The sequence below is a fragment of the Falco naumanni genome, chromosome 6 (assembly GCF_017639655.2).
Source record: "Falco naumanni isolate bFalNau1 chromosome 6, bFalNau1.pat, whole genome shotgun sequence".
In the NCBI taxonomy this organism is placed as follows: domain Eukaryota; kingdom Metazoa; phylum Chordata; class Aves; order Falconiformes; family Falconidae; genus Falco; species Falco naumanni.
Window position 1 is genome coordinate 56,066,564 of NC_054059.1, and position 16,354 is coordinate 56,082,917.

Sequence of the window (16,354 nt, forward strand, 5' to 3'; positions counted from 1 at the left end):
TATTAGGCATTTATAGGCACACCATAAATTAGTGTTTCATCCCAGACAGATGGACCACAATTGACACACATAATTTCTTATGGGGCCATGCGACTGTAGAAATAAGCATGGAGTATGACCCAAATCCTGTCATGTGCAGATGAAGCATCTTGTATGTTCAGTAATGTGGGAGAGGGTTGGCTGGGAGATGAGGTAGGCAGAGGTGATCAGATACTGTGGATGTACAGATAACTTGGGAAATTGCTGCTTTGTCTTATTTTTAATAGGATGCTGGATTTCCCATGACCATTGCCATGTTAGTTTGGAAATTCCTAACATGGATGCCAAATCCTGCAACCCTAACTAGCCCTGAAACACTCAGCATGGATACCAATATTACATGGAACTTTTCTAACTTATCTGTTTGATACTTAATGCAGAAATACACCATTTTAAATAAAAATTTCTATCATTTTCTGTTAACAGTTTATGAAGAGTGCATACCTATCAAGAGTGACTACTCATTTTTTAGACTACATGTGGTATTTCGCTAGATACCAGATTAGACCCTAAAAATTACTCAGTAGCTGTTCTCAGGCTAGACAAAACTGAATTTTCTCAGAAAGCAGATTTTATATCTATATTTGTGAAAAAGGGTTCTAGGGAAAGGAAGGAAGCTGATTAAATAGAGGTGATAAAATTAATGAAAAATTGCTATGTCACTTCTCTAGATGAAAAGTGACATACTCATCCTATCAAAATACTGTCAAGTCACAGTCAGAAAGTAAAAAAATGAAATAATAATTTTAAAAAATCCTTTGATTTTCAAAAGTCCTGAACCTTGCTGCATGCAAAAATACAAAATTCCTTTTTGTCTAATTAGAAAAAAAAGACTGGCTTGGGGTTCTGAAGTAGCAAGCAAACTATAAAGTAAAAGCATATCTTTCAGGAAAAACTATCATTTCTGTTAAATAAAACTTGAAGAACTCATATATAGAGCACAGCAAGGAAAACTGCATAACTTAAGCAACTGATTAAACTAAATAAAGACACTGCTATTCTGTACTTACAGAATTCCTGGATTTAGAAAGTTTACTGGACCAGAGCTCTAGAGGGTGAAAAAATACTGTAAAACTATGAATTTTATGTCTAAAAAACATTCTTCAGGAACTCCTTTGGCTCAGAACCTATTACCCCAAAACCAGAATGAGTTGAAAACTGGAGAACCAGAAAAAAAGTTGAGAACTGGAAAAAAAGCCACTTAAATAAAAAAAAATAAATTAGCGGAGACAAAACCGTGAAGCAGGGTTGCAAAGTAGTTTTGGGGAAGACATAAATCTATGTCATCTTGCCTGCTTTATAGTCAGGGATCTCAAGTCTTTCCATGTGAAAAATACATACATACAAAAACCCACGGGAGTTCTTTGATTACCTACCTGTACTTCTTCTGGCAGCTCTGGAAACCACATGAATGAGACTCTTAGTTACCTAGGGAATGTCCTAAGTGACATCTGGGGTATGCAAACATGATGTCAAAATCATTTTAAAGTGGGCTAAAGCCATCCACATTATTCTAAAGAATTTGGTTTTTTTTTCAATTTCCTTTTAATGAAATATTTTACCTTTTATTGCAAAATCAACTGAATGCTAAGGAGATATCTTTGCAGCAGAAATTCCAAATTTTTTGGGTTTTTTCAGAAGGCTTATCAATGTGAAGCCCTTTAAAGGATAAAAGTTCTTAATGTAGTAACTGTTGAAAGACTAACAGTAGCTGAAGACCTTTTTTTTAAATTGCTTAACTTTGATGGTCTCCAAAAGAAAGTCATTGGCTCTTTTAATCTATGTTATGCTGAAATCAAGATTCCAGTGTAAAAACTTCCAAGTGCAATAATGCAGAAGTCACTGAGAATACTGACACTTTTTAGGGCATCTAGTATGTCACAAATAGCATGGATGTCTTTCATTTTCAAACACGCTGAAATGCTAACAATGGAGTCTTTTCCATAAATAGTTCTCTCTTATTTAGGGAGGGCAGCTGGGCTTGAAGAAAGAACTTGGCTAACTTGACAGCAAAAAGATGTTGCTATCCTGTGCATAACAAGTCATCAGGTTAGAAGATACTGTTCTAGTTACAGTCAGTTCTGTAGAACTGGAGGACTACAGAGGATGTATCAGCACTGTGTGGCTGATCATCTGGAAAATTTACATAATGCCATGCATGCAGGGTTTGCTCTTTAGGAGATGCATGATGTAAATAAGATTACTTTTGCAAATAATCAACGTTGGATTACAAAATACAATGCAGAAACCTCTGCTCCTTGACCCCTTGAGAGCACAGAAAGTCTTCATTGGAAAGCATGGCTCAGATCTGCCACAGTAGTTTAAATTCTTGCTGAGCTGGGCTGGATGTGTCTATAATGAACTTGGGATTGAAACATTCTTAAAGGAAGGGTGCTGCTTAAACTCTGTCATTAACAATTAAAACAATGGTAATGTTTAAAATACACTTGATTAAAATTGCAGCTAATCAGGTCCTGCTCCTAATTGAGGCCTGCTGAAGTCAAGTGACATCGTTTCACTGATCTAGCGAGTCTCAAAAATATTGTCAGCTATTTGACTGTTTCACAAAACTGACATTGTTTGCATGTTGCAAACCTGCTTTAAATCATTTTGCCAGATACTGTTATGCCAGATTTTCCTTTATTAATTGATATTTTGATTGATTGCAGCTGATTGACATCAACCAGATTTGCCTCTGTAAGCAGGTAAATAACTCCATAAGTGACAATTGTTAAATTCCTGTACCCTCAGAGTATAGGGAATTCCTTTAGAAAATCTTACAGAAATAAACAAATTTTACACCCATTCCATAAAAATATTAAATTATCTCCATGATAACCTCTGCATAGACAATAAAATGCAAAGTATTAGTATGCTTTAATTAAAAAGGTGATGAACATTAAAAGCACCTCTGGAAAACAGATGCAGTAATTATCAATTTATTCTTAACACACTGGAAATTTTGGTACAGATGTTAACTGAACTGAGCATCTCTGATCATTACTTAACAGTCAGATTTTTCATATTTAGATTTCATTCGGTATGGTGAGTGAACTTGAAAATTTCACAGCCTCTGTGCCACAGCATCTCTTCTTTTTAAGGTCCTTTGGGATCCTTGATTAAGAACTGCCATCAACATTTAAACCTACCATATCATTATTATCGCATGTCAACGCCTGTCACCACTGAAATCAATGGCAAAATTCAGCACAGCCAGAATTTCACCTTATGTCCCCATTCTAAGCAGATGCCCTGCTCCAGCTGTTCAGGCAGCCCTGTCAGGTTGCTGAAAAAGTCTGTGACTGGAACTGAGAAGAAATTTGGAGAGAAAAGGTGAAAGCATGAAATGATTAAAACTCTCCAACAGCTTATGAAGGGAGTCAGAGGAGAGAGATCAAATGGACTAAAATGTTTCAAGTTGAAGAATCTTTAGTAGGGTATAAGACTTATGAAGTCTGCCTTTAAGAATGCAAAATCAGTCCTGAGCTCTTCATCCTAATCCCAAAAATCCAACTGTCTCTGTAATGTAATTCTCCTAAACACTGCTCTGTACTTCAGATCTGTGCAGCTGTAATTGTTCCAAATTGCTGATCCAGCAGTTTGTTCAAAACCTTGGCATGCACACCCTATATATCCAGAACAACCAGCTTAATAGGCAACGCATTTTTGTAGGATGTGTGAATTTTTATACCATGTCCTGGCTCCATATTCTGCTGAAACAGCTTTCCTGTAAATGGAAGTCTGGCATTACTGTGTCATGAAGCTGTTTAGTATGTATAATACAAATTGGTGACGATTTCACCAGTTCACATCGTATCCCAGTTTGTATTTTCCTAGCAATAAGGTTTCATTAAGCCAGCTTCTGGACACGGTGCCATAATTTTATTTAATTCTCTGCTCTGAATTGCTGGTTTCTGTGATTTCACTAAATTATTTAAACTGGATGCCATTTCCTCCTCCAAGGATTAGAGTGCTTTTTTTTCTTTTTTTTTTTTTCCCCTCTCGTTTTCTGATTGCATTATTGGTTCTATGTTTAATACTATGTAAAATTCACTGTAATGATGCAGGAGGAATTACTCAGCTACATATCAAATTGCAATATAGATGACGTTCCTAAATTGCTAAGATCTGTTCAGAAGTAGAAGATAAAGGATATAAAGTTATGTAATCCTTATGTTGTAATTACTACACCATATGTCATGTATTTGCTGTTTGAATGGAAAATATAAGCTTCAACTAACAGATGTGAAATTTGAATATTAAAGTATCCATGTTTCTGAAGTTCAAAACCATTCAACAGCTGATCTCAAATTACAAAGTATAATTTAACTCTCCAGAACATTTCATCCTTTAGTTTTCATAAACTGTATCTTTTTAAATATCTCCAGTTTTAAGAGATGTTCTGCCTATGCAAATGGCATTTTGAGTAAGAATCAAGGTACTGGAGTATGACAGACCACACATTTGCAGTACTGTATCAAGACCAGAAATTCAGAAAAGCTGCTCATCTTTGAAATTCAAGAAGAAAAGAACAGTAGTTACCTGTTTGACTGCTAAAACCTGTAACTGATTTTAAAAGGAAGCTAGTTGAAGAAGAGAATCAACAAAGTGATAGGTAAACAGAAGGGAACATAAGCAGTCATAGATTGTTGAAGCTAGAGGGGAAATATGTGATGAAAATAAATTCTTGACACAAAACAATTCACATTTCAATAGCGATTCTAGTGTATACACTTTTGGTACTATTGGGTGTAGGTTCAAAAGCTTTCATTAAACCAGACTAGAATTGCTCATATTTTTGACATTTTTTTTTTTAAAGTCAATATGTCACACATAGCAAACATTTCCACGTAAACCTGAGGTATGCTAACTTGAGGACAGTGGATTAGAAGCAGAACTTATTAAATTTAGCAATTTTTTCTTTAGGAATAAAATTTTGGAAGTGAAACATATACTTGCCTAGAGGCTTCAATCCGGTACCAAAATCCATCATCAATGGTTAGATCTGGATACTCCACACGTCCAACACCAGATCCCACATCCCACAGGAAGCTCACTTTACCTTTGCGCATCTCTATGGCCAAGAAGTCAGTCTACATGTAAAATATGAAAACAGAAGCAATTTCATACTTTAATTAAAGGGAGTTTTCCAAAACTATTCACATTTCAGGAAGTCCAATGAGGTATCAGAAACCTATATATAGACAGTAGAGTATAAAAAATAATTATCACAGTGATCTACAATGAGATTCTCTTTTTCCTGCTTTCATGGGTTCAAACAAGGAATCTTAAGCCAAAGATGGCAAATGACTTCTGTCAGTGATATGCAGTAAACGGCTGTTAGACTTAAAGAAATGTTAATATTGTAGCCATCAAGAGAATGATTTAACTCAGAGTAATGTTATTTGTAAAACATCTGTTGGATGGCAGAAAGATGTTGGGATTCTAGGCTAATACATGATTCCATCTAGCCTCTTCATTTTCTGTTAGGTAAATAAAATATATAGTTCAAAATGTTAGAATTCTCCCATTTACTGAATTATTATTGATTTATCCAGAAGTCTGTCTGCTATAGGGCTCATGGGAAACTGAATCATTCATCATTATTATGCTTAGAATTGTAGTCTTGACTTAAAATTACAATAAATAGGAGCTTTGACAGTTGCAAGATGATTAGCTACTTCATTCCCAAGGGAAAACCCACAACCAACCCAAAAATTACCCTGGTTGCACTGTGAATTTTCAAGCTCTAATATAGTTCATGAAGTCTCACATTTCGTATCTAGTTAAAATATTAAAATATATTAAAAAAAATGCTGGTCATATTTTAGAAGTCCCTACGTTAATACCAAATACCAAAATGTCTAGATTATCTTAGGCCATCTATTACTGCTCTGAAGCCTGTAGGAGGGAAAAAAGAGCCTTTCTCATCTGTATTTGTCAGTAGTCTGATCTGATCAAGCAACCCTGACATGAAAAGCAGGAGACAGACTTACAAACTTGGCACTTCCAAGGTAAAAAAGCAGATTGTCAGCAACTGCAGTCTTCACATTGACAATGATGGTGTTGTATGTTCCCTTCTTTATTTCTGGTCTGTATGTGCGAATACAATTGCCTCCAGAGGAAACAGACACTTTGATCTTCAAAAAAAAGATGCACAGCAGGAAGAATTCAGTTTACTGCTTATTATTCCAGAAATAACTTTAGATGCTTCCAAATAAAGATAAGAATATTATACTCCCCCCCCACCCCACCCCCTTCCCTTCCTATTTCTGTGTTACATGTACCAGGGTGTTGCTTGGGTATGCACAGGAGGTAGAAATGGACTTCTCTTTCTGGGACTGTTTATTAAAAGGAAATAAAAGCTCTTTCTAGCATTCACATTTGAAAGGATAAACTGTATGGATTAAAAACAGTTAGAAGACACACTGGTCTAATACAAGCAGCAGTGGAATTCTAGCAGTAGAGACAATCTATAAGTAGAACGTGCAGCCAGGAGAATAAGCAGCACTCCTGAAAGGATCACAGCACGTTGCTATCAAGTACACAGGAAGATCTAATTTTTCCTTGTAATGCCTTTGATTATGCCAATTTAAGACACCATTTAACAATTATTTTTAAACCAACAGTTGTGTCTATCACTGCTTTTACATAGCCCCCAATGGAGTTGGTATTCATAACTAAGTTTCATTTTCACAGCTGAGTGACATATGCACTTGGATATGTGTGCTAGTTTCCTCAGGCTCTGAGCACAGATAAAAACTGTATACAGTTTGCTTTCATAATGCCAGCACAGACATAATGACAGTACAATGGTATTTCAATTTCAGCTAGATATGTTTATGTATTAGAGTAGACGTACATAATGTATCCCCTTATGCTTAGGGCACACTTTGCCAAAAAGAAGATCCATTATATGACCAAACTCACAATTTCCGTATCTCAGAAAAGTTTAGCAGTTAAGTACTTCAAAGCCATCAGGCAGAAGATGAATATAAAAACCCCATATCATCACTGCAGCTTGTCTTTCTATTGTGTGCAAATTTAATTGAGTATATGGAATACATTTCTTTCCCAGGATCCTATTATGCTGTAGATATTTTCCCCCCCCCAACATTTTTCAGGAAGTTTTCTGAAGTACCATCTTTAACAGATTTGATCCTCTGCTACATTAGGTCTGAGGCTGAATAACCTTAGTATTAACCAGCTGATCCTCAAGTTTAGAGTATTACTGAGTCAGGGAGACAGACTCTAAACTCATTAAATGGACTAGAAATATATTCTTAACTCAAGTTAGAGTCCTCAGAACTGCTACTGGACAAAGAAAGTCAAGAATATGGGAAAGTAAATACGCTCAGCAATTTCAGTGAGCTTGACATGGCGTCATTCTCAGGTAATATAAGTTCTATGATATGACATCAGGGCTTAGACAAAAAAATATGTTTTCTTCTTCATAAAAAATCAATGACATTGTGACTCTTCTGCTGTACTATCATCCATAATAATTCTTAAATAATAACCTTTCCCGACACATTCCTACAGTTATCCATTTAACAAGGCCAATTTTAAAATGAAGGAACAAGACACAAAGTGAAACTAATCAGAATATTCTCTTTTAGCTGAGAAATTATACTCCATTATTTGCTCTCTACACATGTTTAGAATTAGAAATGATTCACTCTGTGGAAAAGAAATAGTAAAGTAGAAAATAAAATCTCATCAATACTCAAAAGGTCATTTTACTGAGAAAGAGGGCTTACCGAATTGGCTTGCTTCCGAGCCTGGTTTATCAGCTCTTTTATCTGAGAAATGTTTTTCCCTAAGTTATCTTGAAGTTCTTTGATTGGCTTGATTTTATCTAGCAGACGATCTGCTTCCTTTTCTAGGGTTTTAATACTGGAATCTGCATCAGCAACTTCATAAGAAGAGTTTGAGAGAACAGTGTCAAACAGTAATTATACATTAGAACACAAAAAACCAAGAAAATTCTGCATACACAATACTCAGGCAATTGTATATGCTACTATGAGTTATACACAGACCAGGAAGCTATCTGAACAGAGTAATATAATTCAAGAGCATTTGGAAGCAAGTTAAAGTAGCAATAGTAGCAAATGCAGTTGTTAAATCAGGATTTTGAAGCAGTAACTATGCTTCAGATCAGGATGATACTAATAGAAAACATTTCCTGTAGCAAAATACACTTATGAATGAGGTACTTACTTTCTTTTTTTTAAAGTCCAGTTTTGAAGAAAAATGCTAGATTAATGACAATTGGTTACTTTCCATTAGTAATTTCTGAAACAGGGTTAGAATTAACTTGAAGTAATTCTTGAATTAACTATAATGGCCATGACTAGAAAAAGGCTTTATTCTGCTCACAAGTTTAAAATTCTACAAGTGTACTGAAAGCAGAATAAAAAACAGTGGCAGTAAACTGCAAATATTTTCTTTTTTTCAGGTGAACTTAATGAGTTCACAAGGATATTTTTTTCTCTCTTTTTCTTCAAGCTCCAAATTACTTTTTTTGCCCCCAACATACAACCAGTGAACAATGCCCTCTCTTTGACAGTTCATCAGATGATCTAAGGATCACAGTATTTGCTAGCATGAGGGTATGGGTTTATGTGGATGACACAGAAAACAACAAACCTGCATTTACCAGAAGAATGTATATTGAATGATAATAATAATAATAATGCTTAGATAAAACATGGAAGTCTGCATAGCTAGTTTTTGAATAGTCACGCAGACACTCATACCAAACCTTCAAGATGCTTCTTAAGGTTTCGCATATGTGAAACTAGTTACCAAGTCACTTTAACTCAGAGCCTTAGAAAAGTAACTATTTAATTATTTCAATGAATGTGAAATATAGAGCACCATGCAGAAGCTTTGGTGGTAAGCAGTGCATCATTGTTTATCAGCAAAGGCACAATAAAAGCAGCAAGAAAGAAAACGTACATACTGATTTCTGTAGACAAGGTACGGAGACAAAGAAAAGGAAAAACCAGAAGATAATGTAAGAAAAAGTTTTCAATAGCTAAACAGAAATGTAAAGCAAATTGAGGGACAGGATAAATCTAGAAAAAGCGTATTACTTTTCATATATTGCACATCTACTTAGTGAGAATGCAGGGCCTGAATTCTGACATACAGGAGACGCCACGACTGCTTCAGTATGTAGTTGTACAAAGTGAGTATGTTGGTGCTCATATTCAGCGTGGTTTACTCTGCGTTTACTTTAACCTTATTCTGTAATCTGAGTATGCATTAGCAGTTGGAGTGGTAAAAACATACTTCTAGAGAACATCTTCCAATTAAGCCTTACGTGACATGAAAGAGTTTGCAAGTGTTAAGACCACTCCTCAATGTCAACATGATGGGGGACAATCAAGAGATTAATTTCTACATTATCCCTCCTAATCTCAGCTAAAATACTAATGTACACAGTCTTAGAATACTTTGGCTGGGACAGATGGCCTAATCTAGATCCAGCAGTGCCGAGAAATTACTGCTTTTAGGCCACTTCTCAGCTTATCAATGCCCTGCCAGAGGTCATTAACTCATAGATCTGTTTGTTCCATAACCCACTGTAATATAACCACACTATTTCAATCAATAACTACTTTTCATATTGTCTAAACTAGTATGGATCAGTCTACCTGACAGGGATTGTACTGGGGCTCACACATCTATCTCAATTGATGAGGGATCAGGAACCTGCAGCAGGCAGGCAGTGACAAACAGCTGTTTGGATTAACTTCTTTCATTGGTACAGCTACAATCTGAAGAGGACGTTTGTCTGTACAACAATTATAATCTCCTAAACTAGATGTTTTTAGGTGCCCAGCTTCATCAAGCTGACAACAATCCGGAGAGCCCAGGTGAGCTGAGAAATTAGTCCTTCAGTAATTCTCTAAAGATACGTGGGTTTGTGGTCAGCCCTAATTATATAGTCACATATGATATTCTAGCAATCTACCCTAAAATGGATTGTAATTTAGCATTCAATTTTATCCATCATAACCAAAGTGAAAATGCTAAAGCAATTGTCACATTTGATAACAGGATTCACTGTTCAAAAAAATAAAATAAAAGCATACCAAAAAATATTTTCAGAATCTCCTTTTTGTCTTTCTACTTAACTGTCTACTTCAGTGTTCTACCCAAAATAGTAACATATATGAAAGAAGTCATGCATTTCCCCCAGAACTGATTATCTGACTGACTGAAGACAGGTTTAGTGAGTGGAATTTTGCTTGAATCAAGGTGTGAACTGCCAGTCAGAATCTTTGATTATTCACCTCCTAAATACTTTAAATAGTAGTCAGTGGAACAAATCCATCCACTACACATTCATCGTGCTGACATTAGCTTTTTTTTCCAATTGCTAGCACCAGTCCTTAAGATTTAAAATTATTTTTATATATAAAGTCCAAAAAAAAAAAATAGTGAGGTGATAGAGATTCCTTTTATCCCAGCATACTATAGTAATGCTACATGAATGAAATTCTGGAGTGCCTCTGATTTCATTTTGAGATGAGAAATGAAAACCACAAACTGAAAAAACCCACCACCGAACAGCCCAAAAAAGATCTTACTGTTCTTGATAGGGTCCTTCACAACAGCATTTGTTTTTGCCACATCGTCTGCGAGTTTACTGTAGTTGTTTCTCAAGCCCAGGAGGTTCTGGTTGATGTCTTTAATCTGGGCCAGGACCTCATTTGCTGTATCATTGGCTTGTCTTGCTTTATCTTTGGCTGCCTGTACCTTTATAGCTGTATCTGTAGGTAGAAAAGGACAATAAAATGATTGCCTGGAGTACAGCAGTTTCCTTCACACATCTTAAAGTTGGGTTAACTCTTAAATTGTGTTGTGTAGTTCTTTGAGAGCTCCTACTTCACATGCAGTAGGATATTACTAGTTGTAATTTCAGACTGCAGAATCTCGCCCTTTATGACTTTTTTTTTGAGACATCAGATGCATCTAAAGAAGAGAAAATGCTCCAGCCCCATTTGTATGTAAAGGAGAAATAATTTTATCAGGTAATTTTTTGTGTGGTTTTTTTTTGCTGTTGACTCACTGGTTAACTTCTGATCAAGTGTCAGATATAATACTTGATATTTATAAAAGAAATAGGACTTTCAATGTTCTGATGTACAGAGTACAGAAATCTAACTCCATGTGTTTCAGCTGAAATTCTGACAAATAATCTTGTGAATTAGGACACCAAGGGCCCATTGGCTGAATTAATCACATACATCCATAGACATCCTCGGTGACCTGGAGCACAACAATTAGTCTAATGCTGCCCCACCTCTCTGCCTGCAAAATGAAAATGCATGTTCTATCTTTGGGGTGAAAATATTTAAGTCTGGAATGTATCCAAGCAGGTATTTATTCAAATCCTGTGTTAGTAAACTGGATTGCTTTAAAACTTATCATGCAGCTCAGGTGCTGTTGCCATGCTGGGATTACATCACATGATGAGCCAGCACTAGGGAGCTGTCCAGTTTTCTGAATTCCCACAGATGGGAGGCAGTGAGCAAGCAGAAAATGTGATGGACACTCCAGCTTGCAAAGGAACCCATGTGAACCCTCACTCTACCACCACTCCACAGTGGCATCGTGGGTCCTGTAGGAACTTGCTTTGCTACCTTCTTGCTCTGAAACTGTTCTTAGAATTGCTTTCTCCTTGTGTTTTCCAAGGTATCCTTCATGTCCTTCAGTCACATGAGAATTCTGGAGTGCAGCCCAGAAGTCTGGATATATCTAAATCAACCATGTAGAGATAAGACCACTTATCATACTGACTGGGGCTTCCTGGGGTAGTCCATGAACTACTGAATGGGGAAAGGCACAGGAGGTTGTGATTCCTTTCAGTTTCTGACTAAGAGACAGTTGATAAGAGCTAGTTTATACCAAGCATATGCTTGAAGCAGATTGCACATTCCCGATTCTATGACTGTGTGAAGACACGGAAAAACATGGACATTTTCTCCATTTCAAGGGCTCAACAGCATAGGTTTCCAAATGGTCTTCTAGGCAGGTCCTTCTTCTGTGGGACACCTGATCTGATCAAGCCTGTGGCCTGGGGACCACATGATGCTTCCTAAAGCCATAGAGAATTGGTGGATTTGTCCTGCATGCTGGAGGATCACATGACCCTTTTTACTTTCTTAGTAAAGATACATTACACCTGTGCTTCAAATAATTCCATCCTTATTTCTGAAATTTTGGCTCTTTAAAGCCCCCAAAATACAATATCACCTTGAAAATACAACTGAACTTTTAATAAACCATTATCATCATCAGAACTGTCAAGTGAAAGAACAAAGAGCTCTGATTGCCTTTTTTTCACTTCCTTTTTTCATCATATCTAAGTATCTCTTTCTGAGGCCAATATTAGAGGTCAGGCAGCTTTCTGGCAGAGTTGGAGTTACTGTGTTACTTCCCTCTATTGGTCACAGAAATTATATTTATTTTCAGCCACGCTTTAAATTATGCCATTCCTGCACATATGGATCCTTGTCCTAAGGTGATCTACCTTAAATTTTGAATTTTTCTGCTCTTATTTGGCTATTCATATAGCATGGAGACAAGAATTACTACTTTAAGCTGCTCTCTGCTTTCTTAAATCCTTGAAGAACAAGATATATGACAGAGTCATTCCCTCTCTCATCCTCATTGGCTATTTCCCTTTTGGAGAATCAATTTACTGCATTTCCTTATCCATGCCATTTATTTGCTCTGAATTTCATTCTTAATACACATCTGGTTGTTTTTATGAGTGTCCTTGTACCAAGCACCCTGTAACTCTAATCTGACAAGAGTTTATTACATTGCCAATGGCTGCACATTTTATATTTCTTTTACTTGTTTCGTATTTAGTATTGTGTTCTAAGGTCAACTGGTTTTAGAGGTCCATTTTATTTGACCGAGACATCTATCTGCGCACGAGAAAAGAAACAGTCATGTCAATATCTGTGGCCAAGACCCAGGAAATGGTATAAAATGAGCATGACATATTAAAACAAATTTCCATGAACACCTGATTTCAAGGATCACTAAATCTAAACCAAAACTTTTCAGTTATCTGGAATCAAAGCTAGAAAAATGTGCAAGATGAATAAGTAAATTGTTTTTCATGCCGAGTTTTAACTTGCAGTCTGAATCTTCCAGACCACCACAAATCAGACAGAATATAGATTTTCTTTAGAGACTTTTCTTAAGGCATATCTTCAGTTTATAAAGTGCTCTATGGAGAGAAAAGTCTTAGCAGATTACACTGATACAAAACTTTTTATTTTCTAAAATAAACAGTTTATCACTGTCCATTATAATGAAACTACATTGTAGCTCCCTGTCTCTCACTATCACAACACAAAGTAGCTAACATCTCAGGACTTTGGGATTTTAATGAGTACTACAGATTATATTTTTTTTTTTTTTTAAAAATGGCTATATAGGGTTCAGAGTTCATTGAGGAAAGCCTGCTCCTGTTCTAGGCAATTTACAGTCTGAAGAAGATATACAATCCAAACAGTGACTGGAAACAATACTGCAGCATAAAAGAGTGAGAGTGTGGTAGAAAGGTAAGACAAAACCCAGCAAATTTTATTCTGCTTTTTCTATTAAGTCAGTAAGACATTCTTCTTGAATTAAATTATACCAGTTCAATTATAATGGTTCATTAAACAGTAGTTTCATAAAAAGACTTCATGTTTAGAGACTATTTGTCTCAGATTGGATCATAATTCCCGACACCATAATTCTTTGCTTTCTGAAACCTCTTGCAAACTGCAGAAGCATTGTACCTTCTACTGTATCATAATACAAACTAATACCATGTTAACTGTGTTCAGTTCGGTTCTCTCTCACATTGTTCATGTTTGTCTTATTACAGCGGCCAATGGTCAAAGTGGACACAGCGTGGACATAGACAAAGATTAATCAGACAGTTGTTAAATGAAACAAAAGAGCCAGGATGAGTCAAGTGTTCCAGCACTTTTCCAGCTTACCGTTAGGAATGGCTGACAGCTTTCCTAAGGTTTCATTCAAAGTTCTCAGGAGAATGGAATTCTTCTCATCAGCACCTTTCAGCTTGTTCTGCATGCTGTCCAGATTATTACCCTTTTCTATAAAAAGCACACATAGTAAAAAGCTTTAACTCTTTGTTTTCACTATCCTTTCTTTGCACATAATTTAAAATGCATAACAATGAGCAAGCCATTTATCATTAAGATATTACATTGTGTAAAATAAGAAGTCCAGTAAAACTGGTTGTACGGTTCACCAATAATCTTCCTCTGTTTCTTTAAGTTCCCTACTTCCATGGTATCTAAATACTTTAGTTATTTGTACTATATTATATTTATCAAAAGTTTTCCTAAGGTGTACAGAAGAAAGAAAAAAATGACAATCATAGATGGTATGATTTATGCAAATTCACATAAAAATCCACTGATAGATTCAACAAGTGTGATGTTTAGGCATAGCTTTGATTCCTAGATTAAGCTACTACTGAAATTATCTTGTTAAAGTGGTTGAATGGGTTGAATGAGTTGGACGCAGCGTGAAAGAGCAAGATTGATCAGGTCAGCTTACTGTTGCAGTTAGACGACAAAGCCTAGATCTCCTGGATTTTCTCAAAAATAACTAATGTTGACATAACACCGGAAGAAAACACATGAGATCACCTGAGCACTGATCATCAATATGAGGAGTATACATAACAATAGGTTATTATGAAATAAGCAGAGTAATTTTTTTTTAAAAAAGCCTGTCTAGTAAATAAAACTTTAAGCTAAGAATTTGTTCAAATCAAAGAACTAGTACAAATTACAGGCAGAGGTGTGTCATATTCAGTACATTACTGATGAAACTGATGTTGTCCTTTACAGGTAAGTTCCTATTCTTTAGCATTTGCTGTGAATAAAAATTACAGAGTATTTTTTAACAGTATCCAGCACAGCAATAATTTTTCAAAGTCAAAAGTGAGATTCCAGTGAAGCTCTATGGCTATTTAAACAGACATTATTTCAAAATCTAGAAGTAAAGTTTGGCACAAAAAATGGTAGTTAATGCTTAAGCCACTATCTTAGCGGGCATTTTTCATCATTTCTTTATATCAATATGGAACTCTTTGGAACAGACAGCTGGTAATTTCTTACCTTAAAGTCATGACCTACTGGGAAACTAACTCAACATCACTGTCCTTGATAGTAGGAAGAGGAGAATAATTTGTAGATAAAGAGTTTAGGATACAAACTATGACTGTGACCTTCAGATATGTGGCAGGTTATTGAAAATAAACACCTAATTTTTGGATACTTATCCAAGCAGATACTGGGATAAGAAAACACACTGCAGATGAGGTTTCTCCTGAATTATAGCCACATACTTGCCAAAACCAAAAAGCATCTCTTTTTATCAAGGGACAATAACTTGATATCACTGGTACTCCAGCATCATGGCTGTAACCCTTTTGTGAGAGAATAAACAGAATAATAGATTAAAACAAGGGACTGTGGTTCATGTTCCACAAATTCTAAACCCGCAAGGTTTCTTTTAACTAGATGAGCAAGAAGCAATTTGTTAAGAGAAAAATCAAACAAAATGTGTATTATCTACAGGAAATCATTAACTAATTTTCCCAAGCCTATAGCAAGGCTGAAAGAGCAAATGGAATTTAAATGAGAATACTTTTGTTGTTAGACACTTTGAAATGTCATTCAGGAATAAATATGTTTGCCTTATTTAAATCAGAGCAACACACAGGCCTGTGAGAGTGCCTGGAGGTAAGCCCTCATTCCTGCAAAGTGTCCTGCAGAGGAACAGGACATTTGTGTGAACTGTAAGAGGCACAGTTAACACTAGAAAAAAGTTGGGAAGATTAATCTAATTTATAAGATTATTAATCTCTTCTCCTCAAAGCCACCTTTCTTTTTAAATGACAGATTTTGTCTCAACTGCTGAATGAGGCTACTGGTAATGTGATGCTGCTAAACCGGGATGAACTCATGAGATTCTGGTCTTAAGTGCTCTGAGACTTTATCTGAGTTCAATTCTTCTTAAGTAATAATACTGACAAAGCTGTTTTAATTTCCTCCATTTAATTCTGAAATTATAGTCTGCCTGATATTTCCTTGGTGTCTCTGGTGCCTTTTGGGATGTTAGTGTTTATAAAGTGTGTTAATATTTCTGAGATACTTGATTCTTTTCTGGTGGTGGTATACTAACTTTGTTGCATACTCTTAAATTACCTCTTTTTTTCCTTTTTACTCTGCCAGATCCAACACTATGCTAATTA

General features: G+C 35.8%; 1 protein-coding gene across 2 annotated transcripts in view; it reads right to left on the reverse strand.

Annotated features, from left to right (window-relative positions):
* The window catches only part of LAMA2 (laminin subunit alpha 2), a 376,489-nt gene that overhangs the window by 43,196 nt on the left and 316,939 nt on the right, over positions 1-16,354 (reverse strand). For both annotated transcript variants that reach the window (XM_040599010.1, XM_040599009.1), the window contains exons 42-46: positions 14,064-14,180; positions 10,644-10,826; positions 7,800-7,954; positions 6,036-6,179; positions 4,999-5,132 (exon numbers count right to left, since the gene is read on the reverse strand). In XM_040599010.1, the coding sequence (XP_040454944.1) occupies positions 4,999-5,132; positions 6,036-6,179; positions 7,800-7,954; positions 10,644-10,826; positions 14,064-14,180 (733 nt within the window). The remainder of the gene's footprint in view (positions 1-4,998; positions 5,133-6,035; positions 6,180-7,799; positions 7,955-10,643; positions 10,827-14,063; positions 14,181-16,354) is intronic.